Source organism: Dicentrarchus labrax, unplaced genomic scaffold (assembly GCF_905237075.1).
Source record: "Dicentrarchus labrax unplaced genomic scaffold, dlabrax2021, whole genome shotgun sequence".
Taxonomy (NCBI): Eukaryota; Metazoa; Chordata; class Actinopteri; family Moronidae; genus Dicentrarchus; species Dicentrarchus labrax.
In genome coordinates, this window is record NW_026136715.1 from 564440 (window position 1) to 582317 (window position 17878).

General features: G+C 46.2%; 1 protein-coding gene and 1 long non-coding RNA gene across 35 annotated transcripts in view; one reads left to right on the top strand and one right to left on the bottom strand.

Moving 5' to 3' along the window:
• hcfc1b (host cell factor C1b) overlaps nucleotides 1-17503 on the bottom strand; it is a 29179-nt gene extending 11676 nt beyond the window's left edge. For 32 of the 34 annotated variants that reach the window (XR_007887843.1, XR_007887832.1, XR_007887841.1 and 29 more), the window contains exons 1-21: nucleotides 17014-17502; nucleotides 14963-15111; nucleotides 14328-14488; nucleotides 14019-14221; nucleotides 13845-13929; nucleotides 13626-13732; nucleotides 13345-13524; nucleotides 12933-13238; nucleotides 12713-12855; nucleotides 12439-12621; nucleotides 11271-11498; nucleotides 11004-11117; nucleotides 10676-10874; nucleotides 10130-10245; nucleotides 9900-10035; nucleotides 9638-9825; nucleotides 8062-8221; nucleotides 6430-6611; nucleotides 6268-6334; nucleotides 6007-6146; nucleotides 5527-5860 (exon numbers count right to left, since the gene is read on the bottom strand). Coding sequence is in view for 1 of the 34 variants with exons in the window: in XM_051426675.1 (XP_051282635.1) it covers nucleotides 5527-5860; nucleotides 6007-6146; nucleotides 6268-6334; nucleotides 6430-6611; nucleotides 8062-8221; nucleotides 9638-9825; nucleotides 9900-10035; nucleotides 10130-10245; nucleotides 10676-10874; nucleotides 11004-11117; nucleotides 11271-11498; nucleotides 12439-12621; nucleotides 12713-12855; nucleotides 12933-13238; nucleotides 13345-13524; nucleotides 13626-13732; nucleotides 13845-13929; nucleotides 14019-14221; nucleotides 14328-14488; nucleotides 14963-15111; nucleotides 17014-17185 (3553 nt within the window). In the remaining 33 variants the exon portion in view is untranslated. Of the gene's footprint in view, nucleotides 1-5526; nucleotides 5861-6006; nucleotides 6147-6267; nucleotides 6335-6429; nucleotides 6612-8061; nucleotides 8222-9637; nucleotides 9826-9899; nucleotides 10036-10129; nucleotides 10246-10675; nucleotides 10875-11003; nucleotides 11118-11270; nucleotides 11499-12438; nucleotides 12622-12712; nucleotides 12856-12932; nucleotides 13239-13344; nucleotides 13525-13625; nucleotides 13733-13844; nucleotides 13930-14018; nucleotides 14222-14327; nucleotides 14489-14962; nucleotides 15112-17013 lie in introns of all 34 variants that reach the window. The other 2 variants (XR_007887848.1, XR_007887853.1) reach the window with 2 other exon arrangements.
• LOC127378135 (uncharacterized) lies at nucleotides 1627-7983 on the top strand. The gene is made up of 2 exons (XR_007887860.1): nucleotides 1627-2605; nucleotides 7615-7983. It is a non-coding gene; the product is annotated as an uncharacterized LOC127378135 (long non-coding RNA).
• Nucleotides 17504-17878: the final 375 nt, after the last annotated feature.

The window sequence follows — 17878 nt, forward strand, 5'->3', positions numbered from 1 at the left end:
CAGCCTTAGTAACGCATTTATATCATTAATAGACTCAATTGGCTTCTGTCAGAGTGTGAATAAACCAACTCATTGTTTTAATCACACTCTTGACCTTGTTTTATCATATGGCATTGATATTGAACATTTAATAGTCTTCCCACATAATCCTTTCCTATCTGACCATTATTTAGTAACTTTTGAATTCATACTATTAGATTATAAGCCATTAGGCAAAACTTCCTACAGCAGATGTCTATCTGACAGTGCTGTAGCTAAATTTAAGGAGGAGATTCCTTCAGTGTTTAATTCAATGCCATGTCTGAATTTAACAGAGTCCTATAACAACTTTAGTCCCTCTGAAATTGATAATCTTGTCGATAGTGCTACAGGCTCACTAAGATCAACATTAGACTCTATCGCTCCTATAAAAAGGAAATTATTAAAACATAGGAGACTAGCACCTTGGTATAACCACCAAACCCGCCAGTTAAAGCAAATAGCTAGGAAATCTGAAAGGAAATGGCGCTCTTCCAAATTATCAGAATATCGCTCAAATTGGCAAGATGATCTTAAGATTTATAGAAAGGCCCTCCGTAATGCCAGAGGAGCCTATTACTCAGCACTAATAGAAGAAAATAAGAACAACCCTAGGTTCCTCTTCAGCACTGTAGCCAGGCTGACAGAGAGTCACAGCTCTATCGAGCCACATATCCCCATAAACTTAAGTAGCAATGACTTCATGAGCTTCTTCTATAATAAAATTATTACTATTAGAGAAAAAATTAATCACCAACTGCCATCAACGGTTATCAGTGGCTCTCCAAGTTCAGGGACTTCTGTCAATGTAAACTTAGATGTATATTTAGACTGTTTTTCTGCTATCGATCTTCATCAGTTAACTTCAATCATTTCTTCATCGAAGCCATCAACCTGTCTATTAGACCCGATCCCAACTAGGCTGCTTAAAGAAGTTGTTCCCTTAATTGGCACTTCTTTACTGGATATGATTAATCTTTCTTTATTATCAGGATATGTACCACAGTCCTTTAAAGTAGCTGTAATTAAACCCCTTCTTAAAAAGCCTACTCTTGACCCAGGGGTTTTAGCCAACTATAGACCGATTTCTAACCTCCCCTTCCTCTCTAAGATTCTGGAGAAAGTAGTCGCCAAAGAGTTGTGTGACTTTCTACATAACAATAGTTTATTTGAGGATTTTCAGTCAGGATTTAGAGTTCATCACAGCACAGAGACAGCTCTGGTTAAAGTTAATAATGACCTTCTGATTGCTTCTGACAATGGACTTGTCTCTGTACTTGTATTATTAGATCTTAGTGCTGCATTTGACACCATTGACCATAATATTCTTTTACAGAGACTTGAGCATCAAATTGGCATTAAAGGAACCGCACTAACCTGGTTTAAGTCATATTTATCAGATCGTTCTCAGTTTGTACATGTTAACGATGAATCCTCCATAAATACTAAAGTTAATCATGGAGTTCCACAAGGTTCTGTACTTGGACCAATACTATTTACTTTATATATGCTCCCTTTAGGCAACATTATTAGGAATCACTCCATTAACTTTCACTGTTATGCAGATGATACGCAGTTATATTTATCGATCAAGCCCGATGAAATTAATCAATTATCTAAATTACAAACATGTCTTAAGGACATAAAATCCTGGATGACCTGCAATTTTCTGATGTTAAACTCAGAAAAAAACAAAATTCTTGTTCTTGGCCCCAAAAACCTTAGAGACTCATTGTCTAAAGATATAGTCACTCTAGATGGCATTAACTTGGCCTCTAGCACCACTGTCAGGAATCTTGGAGTTATCTTTGATCAGGATTTGTCATTTAACTCCCACATGAAGCAGACCTCTAGGACTGCCTTCTTTCATTTACGTAATATTACAAAAATTAGACACATCCTATCACAGACAGATGCAGAAAAACTAATCCATGCATTTGTTACTTCAAGGCTGGATTACTGCAACTCTTTATTATCAGGTTGCCCCAATAAGTCCATTAAAACGCTCCAATTAATTCAGAACGCTGCAGCACGAGTACTGACAGGAACTAGAAAAAGAGATCACATCTCTCCTGTACTAGCTTCTCTGCATTGGCTCCCTGTAAAATGTAGAATTGAATTTAAAATCCTCCTCCTCACCTATAAAGCTCTTCATGGTCAGGCCCCTTCATATCTTAAAGAGCTCATAGTACCCTATTACCCCACTAGAACACTACGTTCTCTGAATGCTGGGCTACTTGTGGTTCCTATAGTCTCTAAAAGTAGAACAGGAGCCAGAGCCTTCAGTTACCAAGCTCCTCTCCTGTGGAACCAGCTTCCAGTTGTGGTTCGGGAGGCAGACACCCTCACCACATTCAAGAGTAGGCTTAAGACATTCCTCTTTGATAAAGCTTATAGTTAGGGCTGGATCAGGTGAGTCCTGAACCATCCCTTAGTCATGCTGCTATAGGCCTAGACTATCGGGGGATTTCCCATGGTGCACTGAGCTACTCTCTTCCTCTCTCTTTCTGCACTCATTCATGTCCCTTTAATGCATGTTACTAACTCCACTTCTTCCCCGGAGTTCTTGTGCTTTCTCGTCTCGCAGGTTCTCATGGATCCTGGTGGAGCCTCCTGCCATGGTCCTGCTTGACTGCCATTGCCAATACTGTTGTTGCTGTGCACCTGTCTGTCTGTCTCTCGCTCTCTCTCTCTCTCTCTCTCTCTCTCACCCCAACTGGTCGAGACAGACGACCACCCACCTAGAGCCGGAGGATCTGTCCTAGGTTTCTGCCTTTTAACAGGCAGTTTTTCCTTGCCCTTGTCGCCAAGTGCTTGCTCATGGTGGTACTGTTGGGTCTCTGTAATTAATGTTAAAGAGTTCGGTCTAGACCTGCTCTATTTGAAAAGTGTCCTGAGATAACTTCTGTTATGAATTGGCGCTATACAAATAAAATTGAATTGAATTGAATTGAACATGTACGCACTACCAGTCATCAGATACCCTGCTGGGATCATAAGCTCGCCAAAGGAGGAGATAGAAGCCACAGATATCAAGACAAGAAAGCTCCTCACCATGCACGGAGGGTTTCACCCCAAATCCAGCACCCTGAGACTGTACGCTAAGCGGAAAGAGGGAGGCCGAGGACTAGTGAGCATCAAGGCCGCTATCCAGGATGAAACATCAAAAATCCAAGAGTACATCAGAAAAATGGCCACAAAGGATGAACTGCTAAGTGAATGTCTCAGGCAACAGAAACCCGATAAGAGTGCGGAGGAAGAGGAGCAGAAAACCTGGAGGGACAAGCCCCTACATGGCAGGTACCACCGCCAAATTGAAGAAGTGGCTGATATCGAGAAGGCCTACCAATGGCTGGAAAAGGCTGGACTCAGAGACAGCACAGAGGCACTGATCATGGCAGCACAAGAACAGGCCATCCCAATGGGCCACACCACAGAAGGTGGCTGAGAACAACAGGGCCAAGGTGCTGAGGGACTTCAGCTTCCAGACTGACAAACAGGTCCTGGCCAACCAACCAGATATAGTGGTGGTAGACAAGGAGCAGAAGAAGGCGGTGGTGATAGATGTGGCCATACCAGCAGACGCCAACATCAGAAAGAAGGAACACGAAAAGGTTGAAAAGTACCAAGGGTTGAAAGAACAGCTGGAGCAGATGTGGAAGATCAAGGCGAGCGTAATCCCCGTGGTAGTAGGAGCTCTCGGGGCAGTGACTCCCAAACTGGGGGAGTGGCTCCAACAGATCCCAGGAACAACATCAGAAGCCTCAGTCCAGAAGAGCGCAGTCCAAGTGCCAGAGTAAGGAACAGAAGTGGTCCATTTGAAATCCTATTTGGGAGACCACTAAACACTGGGATTGGTCCTGTTAAAAGTAAAGAACTCCCTGACACCGGTCAATGGGAAGATGAAATGCTGCGTTATTGTGCAAACATGTTCCCTGTGCTTATCTCCACAAGCAGCTGAAAGAAGCCATACCAAAGGCTGCTGAGGAAAATTCTACGACCAACACCAGGCGACGGGATTGTGATGAAGTTACTCCTCACAATGAGAACAGCAGTAAAGGTCCCTAAGAGAGCAACTTGGATCCATAGCAGCCACTGCAGACTCCCAGAACTAAGATGAACATCAAGCGTGCATCAAAATCAGGAAAGCCAAACAATAGGGCAAAAAGGGAGGTGCTACCAGCATCCCTGTTGTCCAATTAAAACGGACCCACCGCAGTGACGTTTTTGGTGGAGCTGTTAGTTTAACAGTCGACTTGGAAGAAAGCGAACGTCTTGACAATAAGCTACATCAACACAACAGTATGTGGAGTTAAACTGGACAGCCCCAATAACCTCTGAATAGTTCTACTTGTTGTTAAACTGCACTGTGAGCGGCAGCCAACGGGGGTGCATTATGTCGGCAGGATCATTTAAAAGGCAACCGGGACTACATTGTGCGTCTGCCCCATTTCTAATGGCAGAAATTTAACAGTGGCGGGCCACTGCTCCAAAATCAACATAGAGGAAACACTGATGACTAATGATGTTTCTCACCATAATGACTTCCTGCATGAAGAGGAAAGTAAGGACTGTCGGGCTCCAGAAGGATGGAGAATATGTGCCTGACTGACCACGGGCGAATTTTAGAATACACTGCAAAAAGTGTTGAGACCTTTGATCACTATCTTTGTACTGTTTAATACTTTGAGATGTTGTATAATCCCTTACACTAAAGCTCTAATTATCACTGTGGTTAAATATTTGCTAGTATGTGCGAATTCTCCACATCTTTAGAATAGATTACATTGTTTAAGATTTGGATGAAGTGTAATCAGATTTTTTCTTATTTATATTCCTTTTTTTCCTATCTTTGTAAAATCACTCATGATTATATCACATAAATTTATCATACATAACCAAAATCACTGCTAATGATTAAAAACTCGATTGATTTTTCCATCATCCATGGATGTTTTGACTGTTTGTTTAGTTCTTAAAAAATATTTTGTGAGCATAAAAAATGTTCAAAGGGAGGAGTGTGATGGCAGTTTTTAAGAACCTATACAACCTTTGACCTGGTCATTGTAAAACCATATGCAACTGTTAAAGAGGATATTATATGCATACAACCTTTAACCCTGTTTCTACCTACACTCTATGTCCAGGTAAACAGCGGGATGTTGAGACTTCACTAAGAAGGACATGATCATCTCACCACACTATCAGTCTGTTTACTGTAACTCAGGAATGTGTAACTGTGTTAGAGCGACGCTCCAACAGGGATAAAACCATACTGCTTCTTCCAATCGGGGCTCTTTCAGACTTTCACATACGAGAGTGTGTGACGGTGGCGTTGAGACCATTCATGGATGACTTGAATAAAACCTTACAGAAAGACAAGATCATACTTTGCATACTTTATTAAAGAAATTGCCACACACACACAAACACCTTAATCTGGCGCGTAGCCTGGCGTTAGCTTCATGCGTGTTAGCCTGACGTTAGCGTGTTAGCTGTGTATCTTACCCATGTGTGCCGCTGCCTGTATTGTTGGAACTGCCTCCTCTGTTGCTGCGGTAACAGCCAGCTGATCCACGGTCAGTCCTGTCACCATCAGAGTGGTCGCACCGGAAACCATGTCACTTCCGTCCCCTTCTGATGACATCAGCTCTTGAGGGAGACCGCTGTCTGAGGCCTCGCTGCCCTCCACATGAACCTGTAACACTGCGCCCGCCGATGACATCACATCCCCTGATTGATGGCTGTCCGTCTGCATAGGCTCCTCCCGCTCCACTGCTGCCGCCATGGCAACAGCTTCCGAGGACTCCATCCTGCCCTCTCCTAGCAATGAGGAGATCTCCTGCACGCACACACACACACACACACACACACACACACACACACACACACACACACACACACACACACACACACACACACACACACACACAAAGATGTTATCATGGGACGTCACGACGATGACGATGACGATGACGTGTGACTTACAGGTACGGAGGGTCCGGGGGTGGGCGTGGCCTGTGTCACTGTGGTAACAGCTCTGCTCTGACTGGCTGTGGAGGAGGCGGGGTCAGAGGAGGAGGAGGGTTCTGTGGATTCTCCCTGAGGACCGTCTCCACCCTGCTGAGCTGGAGAAACAGAGGACAGGAAGTGATGTCACAATCTCCTGTTAGACGCAAACATTTGATGTCTTATTGACGATGTTCCTGCTTTACACGTTTTAACTCTCCAGGTGAGTCGGCAGGTTACCTGTAGCTGTGGTGGTGGTGTTGGTGGTTCCGGTCTCATGGGTCTCACACGGCGGGTTCGAACACACCTGGAGGAACAAACACTCAGAGGTCAGTCTCCACACAGGTTTAAGCAATCACTGATCATCAGCGTACACCTGTCTGCAGGCAGGTGTTCTCTCACCTGTCTGAGCCCTCCAGCTCCAGCTGTGGTGGCGGTGTTGGTGGTTCCAGTCTCGTGTGTCTCACAGGGTGGGTTGGAGCACACTCTGTCACTACCACCCATAGTTGCCGTGGAGACAGAGGCGGTGTTGGTTGTTCCCGTGTCGTGTGTCTCACAGGGTGGGTTGGAGCAAACCACCATCACTGCGACATCATCAGTGACATCATCAACACACCTCTACAATGGTTTACTGCACTGTGGCAGCAGTACTGTAGTAAAAGTAACTGTTACTGTAACAGTAGTAGTAAAAGTAGTAGCAGTAGTAATAGTAGAAGTAATAGTAATAGTAGTAGTAATAGCAGTACTAGTAGTAGTAATAGTAGTAGTAGTATATAACTTTAGTTATCTTAAGTTACTTAAGTTATCTTTGATCAGGATTTGTCTTTTAACTCCCACATAAAGCAGACCTCTAGGACTGCCTTCTTTCATTTACGTAATATTACAAAGATTAGACACATCCTATCACAGACAGATGCAGAAAAACTAATCCATGCATTTGTTACTTCAAGGCTGGATTACTGCAACTCTTTATTATCAGGTTGCCCCAATAAGTCCATTAAAACGCTCCAATTAATTCAGAACGCTGCAGCACGAGTACTGACAGGAACTAGAAAAAGAGATCACATCTCTCCTGTACTAGCTACTCTGCACTGGCTCCCTGTAAAATGTAGAATATAATTTAAAATCCTCCTCCTCACCTATAAAGCTCTTCATGGTCAGGCCCCTTCATATCTTAAAGAGCTCATAGTACCCTATTACCCCTCTAGAACACTACGTTCTCTGAATGCTGGGCTACTTGTGGTTCCTATAGTCTCTAAAAGTAGAACAGGAGCCAGAGCCTTCAGTTACCAAGCTCCTCTCCTGTGGAACCAGCTTCCAGTTGCGGTTCGGGAGGCAGACACCCTCACCACATTCAAGAGTAGGCTTAAGACATTCCTCTTTGATAAAGCTTATAGTTAGGGCTGGATCAGGTGAGTCCTGAACCATCCCTTAGTTATGCTGCTATAGGCCTAGACTATCGGGGGATTTCCCATGGTGCACTGAGCTCCTCCCTTCCTCTCTCTTTCTGCACTCATTCATGTTCCATTAATGCATGTTACTAACTTCACTTCTTCCCCGGAGTTCTTGTGCTTTCTTGTCTCGCAGGTTCTCATGGATCCTGGTGGAGCCTCCTGCCATGGTCCTGCTAGATTGCCATTGCCAATACTGTTGTTGCTGTGCACCTGTCTGTCTGTCTGTCTGTCTGTCTCTCTCTCTCTCTCTCTCTCTCTCACCCCAACTGGTCGAGACAGACGACCACCCACCTAGAGCCGAAGGATCTGTCCTAGGTTTCTGCCTTTTAACAGGCAGTTTTTCCTTGCCCTTGTCTCCAAGGTCTTGCTCATGGTGGTACTGTTGGGTCTCTGTAATTAATGTTTTAAAGAGTTCGGTCTAGACCTGCTCTATTTGAAAAGTGTCCTGAGATAACTTCTGTTATGAATTGGCCCTATACAAATAAAACTGAATTGAATTGAATAGTAGTAATAGGAATAGTAGTAATAGGAATAGTAGTAGTAGTAGTAGTAGTAATAGTAGTAGTAGCATATTGTGTACCTGTGGCAGCTGAGGTGTCCCCAGCCTCTCCCCCTGCAGTAGTAGTAGTAGTTGTAGTACTTCCAGGTTCTTCTGAAGTAGGAGAAGCCATGATGGAGACAGGCAAATCCTGGACCAGCGGCTGAGCCTCGGCACCGCTTGGAGTTGTGATCAGAGTCACCTATAGACACAAAACTAAAGTATTAGTACAGTACTAAAGGTACAACGCCACAGTACTGTAGTACTGTACAGAGACACAGTGAAGTACTACAGTGCAGAGACAGAACTACAGTATTACCACTGTCCCAGCAGCTGAGAGCAGAACCCCCAAGGAGCTAAAAGACTTCAGACCAGTGGCACTGACTTCACTGGTCTGAAGTCATTTGAAAGGCTGGTCAACCAACTGGACCCCCCTCCCCCTGCAGTTACGGCTGGGATGAGAGTAGAGGATGCTTTGATCACTTTACACCTAAAAAGGTCCTGTCACTCATCTGCATCCAACCGTATTCAGCCACATGTCTGAGCTGAGGAACTGTTTGTGATTTAATCTAGCTGTAACCTTGGTGGTCTGGATGTAGACTTTTTCTCAGAGGGGGAGAGCTCCTCTTCCACTGGCTCTCCTCAGTCCTGCGTCTGTGTCCCCTTTAGATGGTCCAGCATGGGGACAGGCACATCCATTACTGCTTACTGAATCTTATATGTTTATTACTGTATCTTATGTTCATTACTGTATCTTATGTTTATTACAAGTTTTTTACTGTATCTTACATGTTTATTACTGTATCTTATGTTTATTATATGTTCATTACTGTATCTTATATGTTTATTATACTTTCATTACTTATCTTATGTTTATTACGTATTTATTACTATATCTTATATGTTTATTACTGTATATTATGTTTATTACTGAATCTTATATGTTCATTACTGTATCATGTTTTTTACTGTATTTTATATGTTTATTATAGGTTCATTACTGTATCTTATGTTTATTATAGGTTCATTACTGTATCTTATGTTTATTACATGTTTATTACTTATCTTATGTTTATTACTTTATTTTATGTTTATTATATGTTCATTACTGTATCTTATATGTTTATTATATGATTATTACTGTATTTTTTATGTTTATTATATGTTCATTACTGTATCTTATATGTTTATTATATGATTATTACTGTATTTTTTATGTTTATTATATGTTCATTACTTATCTTATATGTTTATTATATGATTATTACTGTATTTTTTGTTTATTATATGTTCATTACTGTATCTTATATGTTTATTACTGTATTTTTTATGTTTATTATATGTTCATTACTTATCTTATATGTTTATTATATGATTATTACTGTATTTTTTATGTTTATTATATGTTCATTACTGTATCTTATATGTTTATTATATGATTATTACTGTATTTTTTATGTTTATTACTCTATTTTATATGTGAAGGAAGCATTTGTGTGTTGTAAGTGTTTTTTGTTTTCCTTGTTTGTGCCCCTGACTGCGAATCAAGTTTCCCATTTGGGATCATAAAGATAACTGAACTGAAATTACTACAGTAGAAAGCCGTCAGTCTTGTTACCTGTTTGGGTCCTGCTGCTGTGGTTGCTGTGGCAACCTGGTTGGCCAGCGTGGCGATGGTTGCCAGGGTGGTGATGGGTGTTGCCAGGGTGGTGATGGGTGTTGCCAGGGAGGCGTTGGCGGCAGCGACAGCTCCTCCTGCGACCGTGGAGGAGACACTTCCTGTTGACATCCCCAGACTGGACATACCTGCAGAGACACACCTGTCAGACTGACGGACTGAACGTCAACAGGTGAGTTACAGCCCAGGGACCAGTGTTTACCTGTGGTTGCCTTGACGACCAGCGTGGTGACAGTAGGTTTGATGCCGACAGCTCCCGGTGACACCAGCCTGACTCCGCTCATCGGTACAGTCCTGAGGATCGTACCAGGCGTCCCCGGAGCTCCTTTCAGCACCACCTGAACACAAGAATACAGTTCTGTTAGACCCTACAGAGAGGGGTATTATGGGTAATTCCTGCACGTCCAGTGACCTGATGGGTTGAGGTGTTACCTGTGTGAGCCCCTGCTGTCCGGCTGCAGTGATTTTCGGGACGGTGGTGATGATTTTTCCAGGACTTCCTGGTGTCACCATCTTGGTGGTCAGGATCGTGATTGGACTGTTAGCACCTGTGAGGGGTGGAGCTTCACTCAGTCAATCATCCAACTGACCCATCATAAGCCACGCCCCATTTTACTATGTGCTCCAATCACCGTTGAGCAGGTCTCAGTCAACTTCCTCCTTTCCTGTACTTAGATATGCTATATGCTAAGCAAATCTATGTTGAAAAGACAACCACACTTTGTAGATTGTTAAAAGATAAAAGAGACTACATCAATCGTTAGTTAGCAGGCATTTTACTAACATTAGCTAACTTTGATCTTTTACCATCTTTTCAACATAGATTAGCCTAGCATATAGCATATCTAAGTAGGAGGAAGTTGACTGAGACCAACTCAACTGTGATTGGAGCACAGAGCAAAAAGGGGCGGGGCCTAGGAAGGGTCAGTTTAACATAAAAAGAAGCTGCAGTATTCCAGCTGTGTGTTTTTCCTGTACCTGCCCCGCCCTGCAGCGCCGACATTGGGATAGTCTTGATGATCGTGGCCCCCGGTTTGGAGGTTCCCGGGGCGACACCCAGGATGGTGGGTTTGGTGGATGTGGATCCGGCCTGCGCGGTGCTGAGGAGGGTGGTCTGTTTACCGTCTGCTGATGTCACCAACTTCAAGATGGTTCCTGCAGGGAGAGCGCCTTTCGTCTGACACAGAAAGAGAGGGGGGGTGGGGTTAATGTCTCAGGTGTTAACACCTTGGGGGGTGGGGTTAATGTCTCGGTCAGGGGTTAACACATTGGGGGGGTGGTCCTCAGTATATCTCAGGTACTGTACCTGGAGGAGCTGTGTGACAGGGTTACTCCCAGCCTGAACCGTAACCACTCCACTCTGAACAGGTTTGGTCTGAACCACTGACACCATCTTGCCCAGGTTACCAAGGTTACCGATCTGAAAGAGAGGCAGCAGTGATGTCATCATGTTTTCTTACAGTTATATTTCTTTAATCAGAATCAGAATCAGAAATACTTTAATAATCCCAGGGGGAAATTACTTTATATATTTAATTAGTTATATTATCATTACACACATTCACTCACTCACCAGAGCTCCGCCTCCTCCCACACTGAGGGGACTGTTAACCAGAGTGATGGTCTTTGTGACTCCGCCCACCACTGTGGTGACCACCTGAGCCTGCTGGGAGACCGTCACTGTGCCGGATTTGTGGACCGTGATGATTGGTCGGCTGGGGGTCCCTGGGGTGGACACTACAGATGCCCCGCCTACCTGAGCAGCAGCAGTCTTTAGCATGCGAGTGGCCGGGTTACTCACCTGAGACACAGAGGGGACGTTTTTATACCGTAATGTCTTTCATTAGTCTCCACGGTAACAAGTTTATATTGAAACAGACGTTATCTCAGGACACTTTTCAAATAGAGCAGGTCTAGACCGAACTCTTTATAACATTAATTACAGAGACCCAACAGTACCACCATGAGCAAGACCTTGGAGACAAGGGCAAGGAAACACTGCCTGTTAAAAGGCAGAAACCTAGGGTAACATGTTTGTACTGTAAGGCAACGTATTTCCCAGAATACCTTGCAGGGCGTACTGCGTGTGTAGTACAGTGTGTGTACAGTGTGTAGTACAGTGTGTAGTACAGTGTGTGGTACAGTGTGTAGTACAGTGTGTGGTACAGTGTGTTGTACAGTGTGTGTACAGTGTGTAGTACAGTGTGTGTACAGTGTGTAGTACAGTGTGTAGTACAGTGTGTGGTACAGTGTGTGTGTACAGTGTGTGTACGTGTGTGTACAGTGTGTGGTACAGTGTGTGTACAGTGTGTGTATTTAGTACAGTGTGTAGTACAGTGTGTGTACAGTGTGTAGTACAGTGTGTGGTACAGTGTGTGTGTACAGTGTGTGGTACAGTGTGTGGGTACAGTGTGTGTGTACAGTGTGTGGTACAGTGTGTGTACAGTGTGTAGTACAGTGTGTGGTACAGTGTGTGGTACAGTGTGTGGTACAGTGTGTGGTACAGTGTGTGTACAGTGTGTAGTACAGTGTGTAGTACAGTGTGTGTACAGTGTGTGGTACAGTGTGTGTGTACAGTGTGTAGTACAGTGTGTGGTACAGTGTGTGGTACAGTGTGTGTACAGTGTGTGTGTACAGTGTGTAGTACAGTGTGTGGTACAGTGTGTGGTACAGTGTGTGGTACAGTGTGTGTACAGTGTGTAGTACAGTGTGTAGTACAGTGTGTAGTACAGTGTGTGTACCATTGTAACAGGAGCAGACACTCTGACTGGCAGGCTGTTGGATCCTGGACTTACAGCCACCGTCTTTACAATCGTTGCTCCTGCAGGGACGTTCAGCACCGTTGACGGAGGGATCTTCTGAGTTGCTGCAGCTGCCGCCGCCAACGCTGCCATGCCGCTCATCTGAGGACTGCTTCCTATTGGCTGAGAGCAGACAGGAAGGAGCACATGTTATATATTATGATGATTATTGATCATGTCCACAGAGAGTTCAGAATCATAGAAACGTCTTTACCGTCCCCTGAGCGGCTTGAGCAGGTACCACCATACGGACACCTGCAGGCAGGTTCGTCACAGCACCCGTGGACTTGGCCTGTCTCACTGTAACGATGGAGGCTCCGCCTGCTGCACCTGGAGCTGCTGCCACCTTCAGAACAGCTGCAGAGACACAGCAAACAGGTCAGACCTACCTGTACGTCTGCCTGTACGTCTGCCTGTACAGGTGTGTAACCTACCTGGTGCTTTGGCAGCAGCAGCCAGTGGACTTCCAGGTACAGAGGCAGTGGGGGAGGGGACCAGGGTGATACCAGACAGTGGGACAGTCTGGTTAGCTGGTGTCATGGCAACGGGGGTGGGGATTTTGGGGGAGCTGGCCCCAGGTGTGGCGATGGGGGTGGAACAAGGGGCAGGTGTGGGGGGAATGTCATACTTCTGCAGCTGCAGCAGGTAGGTGTCTGCAGTCTGTGACGGCCCCCAGCTCACCTCCAGAGACGATGTGTTGGCCCGGACCAGCTGCACCCGAGAGGGGGCACAGGGACGCTCTGAGGACAGACAGGTGAGACAGGGTCAGACAGACAAGTGTAACACCTGTGGTCAACATCAGAGGTCGTCACCTGTCTCTGGGTGTTATTAAACAGTTGTCCTCACCTGACTCCAGGTACCAGAGGTCCTTGCAGCACACCTGGTTGTTCCAGGCCTTCCTGTATCCGTCCCTGCCACTCCAGATGTAGAGTCTGGAGTTGATGGCGACGCTGCAGTGACCTGCTCGCGCTCTGGGCACGTTCTCCTCCACACTGTCCATCAGGACGGTCTCCCAGCACATTGTGCCTGCACACACAGGTGGAAGGACAGGTAAATAGACAGGTAGACATCTTCCTACTTTATGAACAGTGAGTCTCAGTGTGAATGAAGCCACAGGTGTGTAATACCCAGGTTGAGGCAGGCCAGTGTGTTGGTACACTTCCACTCCTTCTCATGAGTTGCCACTTTGACATCATCCATCACCAGAGGGACCCAGCCCCCAAACACATACATCCTGACAGAGAGACAGGCACAGAGAGACAGGCACAGAGAGACAGATGGGTGAGACATTCAGTATCAATGTCATATTAACAGCATGTATCTGCAGTATCTGTGTGTAGTATTACTTGTTGTTGATGGTAGTAGCAGAGTGTAGGCTGCGGGGAAGGGGGGCGGTTCCACTGAGAGCCGGTTTACTCCACATCAGAGAGTCTGTGAGGTCATCAGAAGAAGAACCAATCAGAAGTCAGTTCAGTATCATGTGTGATGAAGAGAGTCACGCATCGACTCTTGTGTCTCACCAATGTCCAGCACCCACAGGTCTCCCAGTCTGCAGCCACTCATCCCTCCGTAGATGATGAGTCTGTTTCCTCCACGGCCGCTCGCCACCACTGCAGTGTGGCTCTCCCTAGGCGGTGGTGGCTGACCTGACGTCAGCGGGATCTCCCAGCCAACCACGCTGGACCCCGGACGCAGCTCCAGACAGTACAGGTCGTTCAGATACCTGACGGGGACAGGAGATATTAAGAGACATTAAGAGACATTAGAGACCGGATAGTCTGGAGGTCTATAATCCTGCTTTAGATGGAGGACAGTCTGGTGTTCCCTACCTGGGGATGTTGTTCTTTGGGTCTTCGCTGTCATTGGCCAGCCCTCCGAACAGGTAGCAGGAACTACCAATCAGAGAGAAGCTGTGTCCGAGGCGGGGGCAGGGGGGCGGGCCATTCTTTGGAGCCTTGGCCTTCAGACGTTTCCACTCCCAACGACTCGCCTGCAGAGACCAAACACACAGTCAACCTCAGCAGCTGTGTCAGTGCCCCCCAGCTGTGTACCACAGGTAGGTACACAGGTAAGTGTGTGCACTGCTGCTCCAGCGACCGCTGCAGTGGACGATGTAAAGCCAGAGTGAACAGAAGTGAACACATCAGCTGCTGCCGGTTTCATTCTGTGTCACGCTGGTTTCTATTATGTGGATCAACGACATATCAAAGGTGGCCGTCTCCACTTTCTCCGTACTAATGAGGCAGAATATTCCAGATACAGCCACTGCCGTCTTTCTCCACTTGGAGCCAGAGTCTGCACAGTACTGATCTGGGTTATAATAGGATTTTTTAATTGATTCAATTGTCATTAAGCGCTCTAATAATGGCCCAGAAATGTCTGGTAACCTCTAATATATCAGATCTGACAGTACTGGGCGCCACCAGTGTCCCGAGGCCCCGCCCCCTGCAGTGATATCACTGACCTGCAGCTCATACAGGTCGCTGCTGTATTTGCCGTACTCCACCATCCCTCCAAACACAAGCAGCCTCGTCCCGTCACACACGAAGCCGTAGGCGGCACAGCCGGGGGGGACATCGCCTCGCACCGCGGGGATGAACCACTGGTTGGTAGCTGCGGGGGGTGGGGACACACCTGGTCAGATACACTTCATTCAACCACACACAGTAATAACAATATCAACCTGTGCTCTGCCACAAACTAACTCTCCCATTAGTCCCTCACTTCCATTCAGTAATAATACAGTTATCAGTTACATCTGTGACACCCTGACGGGGGCCCACCATATGCTTACGTTTTAATTATACACAATAAAATTATAATATAAAACAGCTGTTCAAGCTGTTTTATTCTTCCCTGATGATGAATTATTTTTCATAATATGAGCATGGCGGGCAAATCACTGTGCAGAAAGTCAGTTAATTAAGGGAATTTGGGATCAGCATTTAAAATCTTAAAATTACAGTAAATGATTGCTTTTGGCCCCATCGTTCAGTTTCAGTACAACGGACTGCAGTTAAACTCTGACCTCAGTAAGACACATCATACTTTCTGTCTTTTTTAGATTTAGATTAATCTCATTTGTTGTTGTTTGTAGTTCAGAATTATAAATACTTTATTGATCAAGTTGGACTGGGGGTGCCAACAAACTTAGCAAGCTGGTGAGGAAGGCCAGCTCGGTGGTGAGGATGGAGCTGGACAGTGTGGAGGCTGTGACGGAGAAGAGGATGAGAGGGAAGCTGAAAGCCATCATGGACAACCCCTCTCATCCTCTCTACATTGAGCTCAGGCTGCTCAGGAGCACTTTCAGCTACAGACTGACCCAGCCCCGAGCCTCGAAGCGGTTTGGAGGCTCATTTGCACCATCAGCCATCAGACTCCACAACACCACAGCAGCCAGTACCTCCAACCCCAGCAGACAAAGACTGGTTTAAAACTCCTACCTACAATGCACAAACCTTTTGCACTATTTATATTTAATTTCCACTTTAGTAGTTTTTGTTTCGATTTAGTTTAATTTTCTGCTTATATTTTGGACTCCATGTCCTACTTGAACAATTCATAGTGTATATACTTTAATTTATAGTTTTATATCTTCTAATATTAATAATATTAGTAATATTTTTATTGTGATGTTCTTTGTTCTGTGTTTGTGCTGCTTTGCCCTATTGCTGCGGTGTCAACCTGAATTTGTCCTTAGGGGGACAAATAAAGGAATATCTTATCTTATCCTAACAAAGACAACATAAGAAATAGAAAGAATAACAATATTTTTAAAGTGTGCATTAAAATATATAAAAACAATGTATGTAGAAAACAGAAAAAAATATTTAAAAACAACATAATGAGCTTGAGACACATAAAATTACAGTTTGCTCCCAATATGATACTATAAAGTATTATTATTATTATTGTTGTTGTTGTTGTTGTTTTCATCATCTCTGCTGCTGCAGCGGAGGGGGCGTGTCTGTGTGACGTCGCCAATGTTTTCAGTAAAAACGCGCCATTTCTCTCTGTTGCTGCCAGAGCCGCTCCGTTAGCTCCGTTAGCTCCGGCAGCTAGCCGCTCCGTTAGCTACGGAGCTACCGCGCTAGCTTCAACGAGCAGAAGAAGCTAACCCAGTGGCCCCCAGTGGGCTCCAGTGGCCCCCAGTGGGCTCCAGTGCCCCCAGTGGGCCCCAGTGGCCCCCAGTGGGCCCCAGTGGGCCCCAGTGGCCCCCAGTGGGCTCCAGTGGCCCCCAGTGGGCCCCAGTGGGCTCCAGTGGGCTCCAGTGGCCCCCAGTGGGCTCCAGTGGGCCCAGTGGCCCCCAGTGGGCTCCAGTGGCCCCCAGTGGGCTCCAAGCATCCGTTCAACCACACAGAATAAAGTATGGTGGCTATTTAGCGGCGTTAGCTAATGCTAATGCTAGCTTGTATTTAGCATTGAGAGTGTAGCAGCCGCTGGAAGCTAACGTTAGCTGCTACCGTTAGCTGCTACCGTTAGCTGCTAACGTTAGCTGCTACCGTTAGCTGCTACCTGTGTTGTAGACGTGCAGCTCGTCCACGATGCCCTCGTTCCCGCCGCCGAACACCACCATCAGCTCCTTAATGGTCACCGCCCGGTGTCCGTGCCGGGGCCGCGGTACCGGGCCCGTCCAGCCCAGGACGCGCTTCCAGCGGGGCTGTATCGCTGCGGGGGGGGTCGCCATGCTGCTGTCGGGTCGGCGGCTCCCGGTCCTCGAAACAAACCCGGTCCCGGTCCTCGAGACAAACCCGGTCCCGGTCCCGGTCCTCGAGACAAACCCGGTCCCGGTCCTCGAAACAAACCCGGTCCCGGTCCCGGTCCTCGAAACAAACCCGGTCCCGGTCCCGGTCCTCGAAACAAACCCGGTCCCGGTCCTCGAAACAAACCCGGTCAGTTTTCTCTCAGGAATAAAAAGGCTTGTGTTAGCATTAGCCTGCTAACTAGCTACCTAGACAGAAGCGGGCTGTGCAGCTAGCTCGCGGGGTTGGGTCGTTAGGCTAACCCCCCTCCTCCTCCTCCCCCCCTCCTCCTCCTCCCCCTCCCCCTCCTCCCCCTCCTCCTCCTCCTCCTCCCCCCTCCTCCCTCCTCCCCCTCCTCCCCCTCCCTCCTCCCCTCCTCCCCCTCCTCCTCCTCCTCCTCCCTCCTCCTCCTCCTCCTCCTCCGGCTGCTAATGGAGGCTAACGGCTGCTAACGGCTAACAGACAGCTAATATCATTAATACTGTAACGGTAACATTATGCTAGCAGCTAGCCGACATTAGCCACATAACGAGTCCACAAACAGTTAAATATGTTCAATAATCTTCATTCAGACATTTAAACACGTTGAATTTATTTAACATTGATTATTATTTATTGTCATATTGATCCTGTTCTAC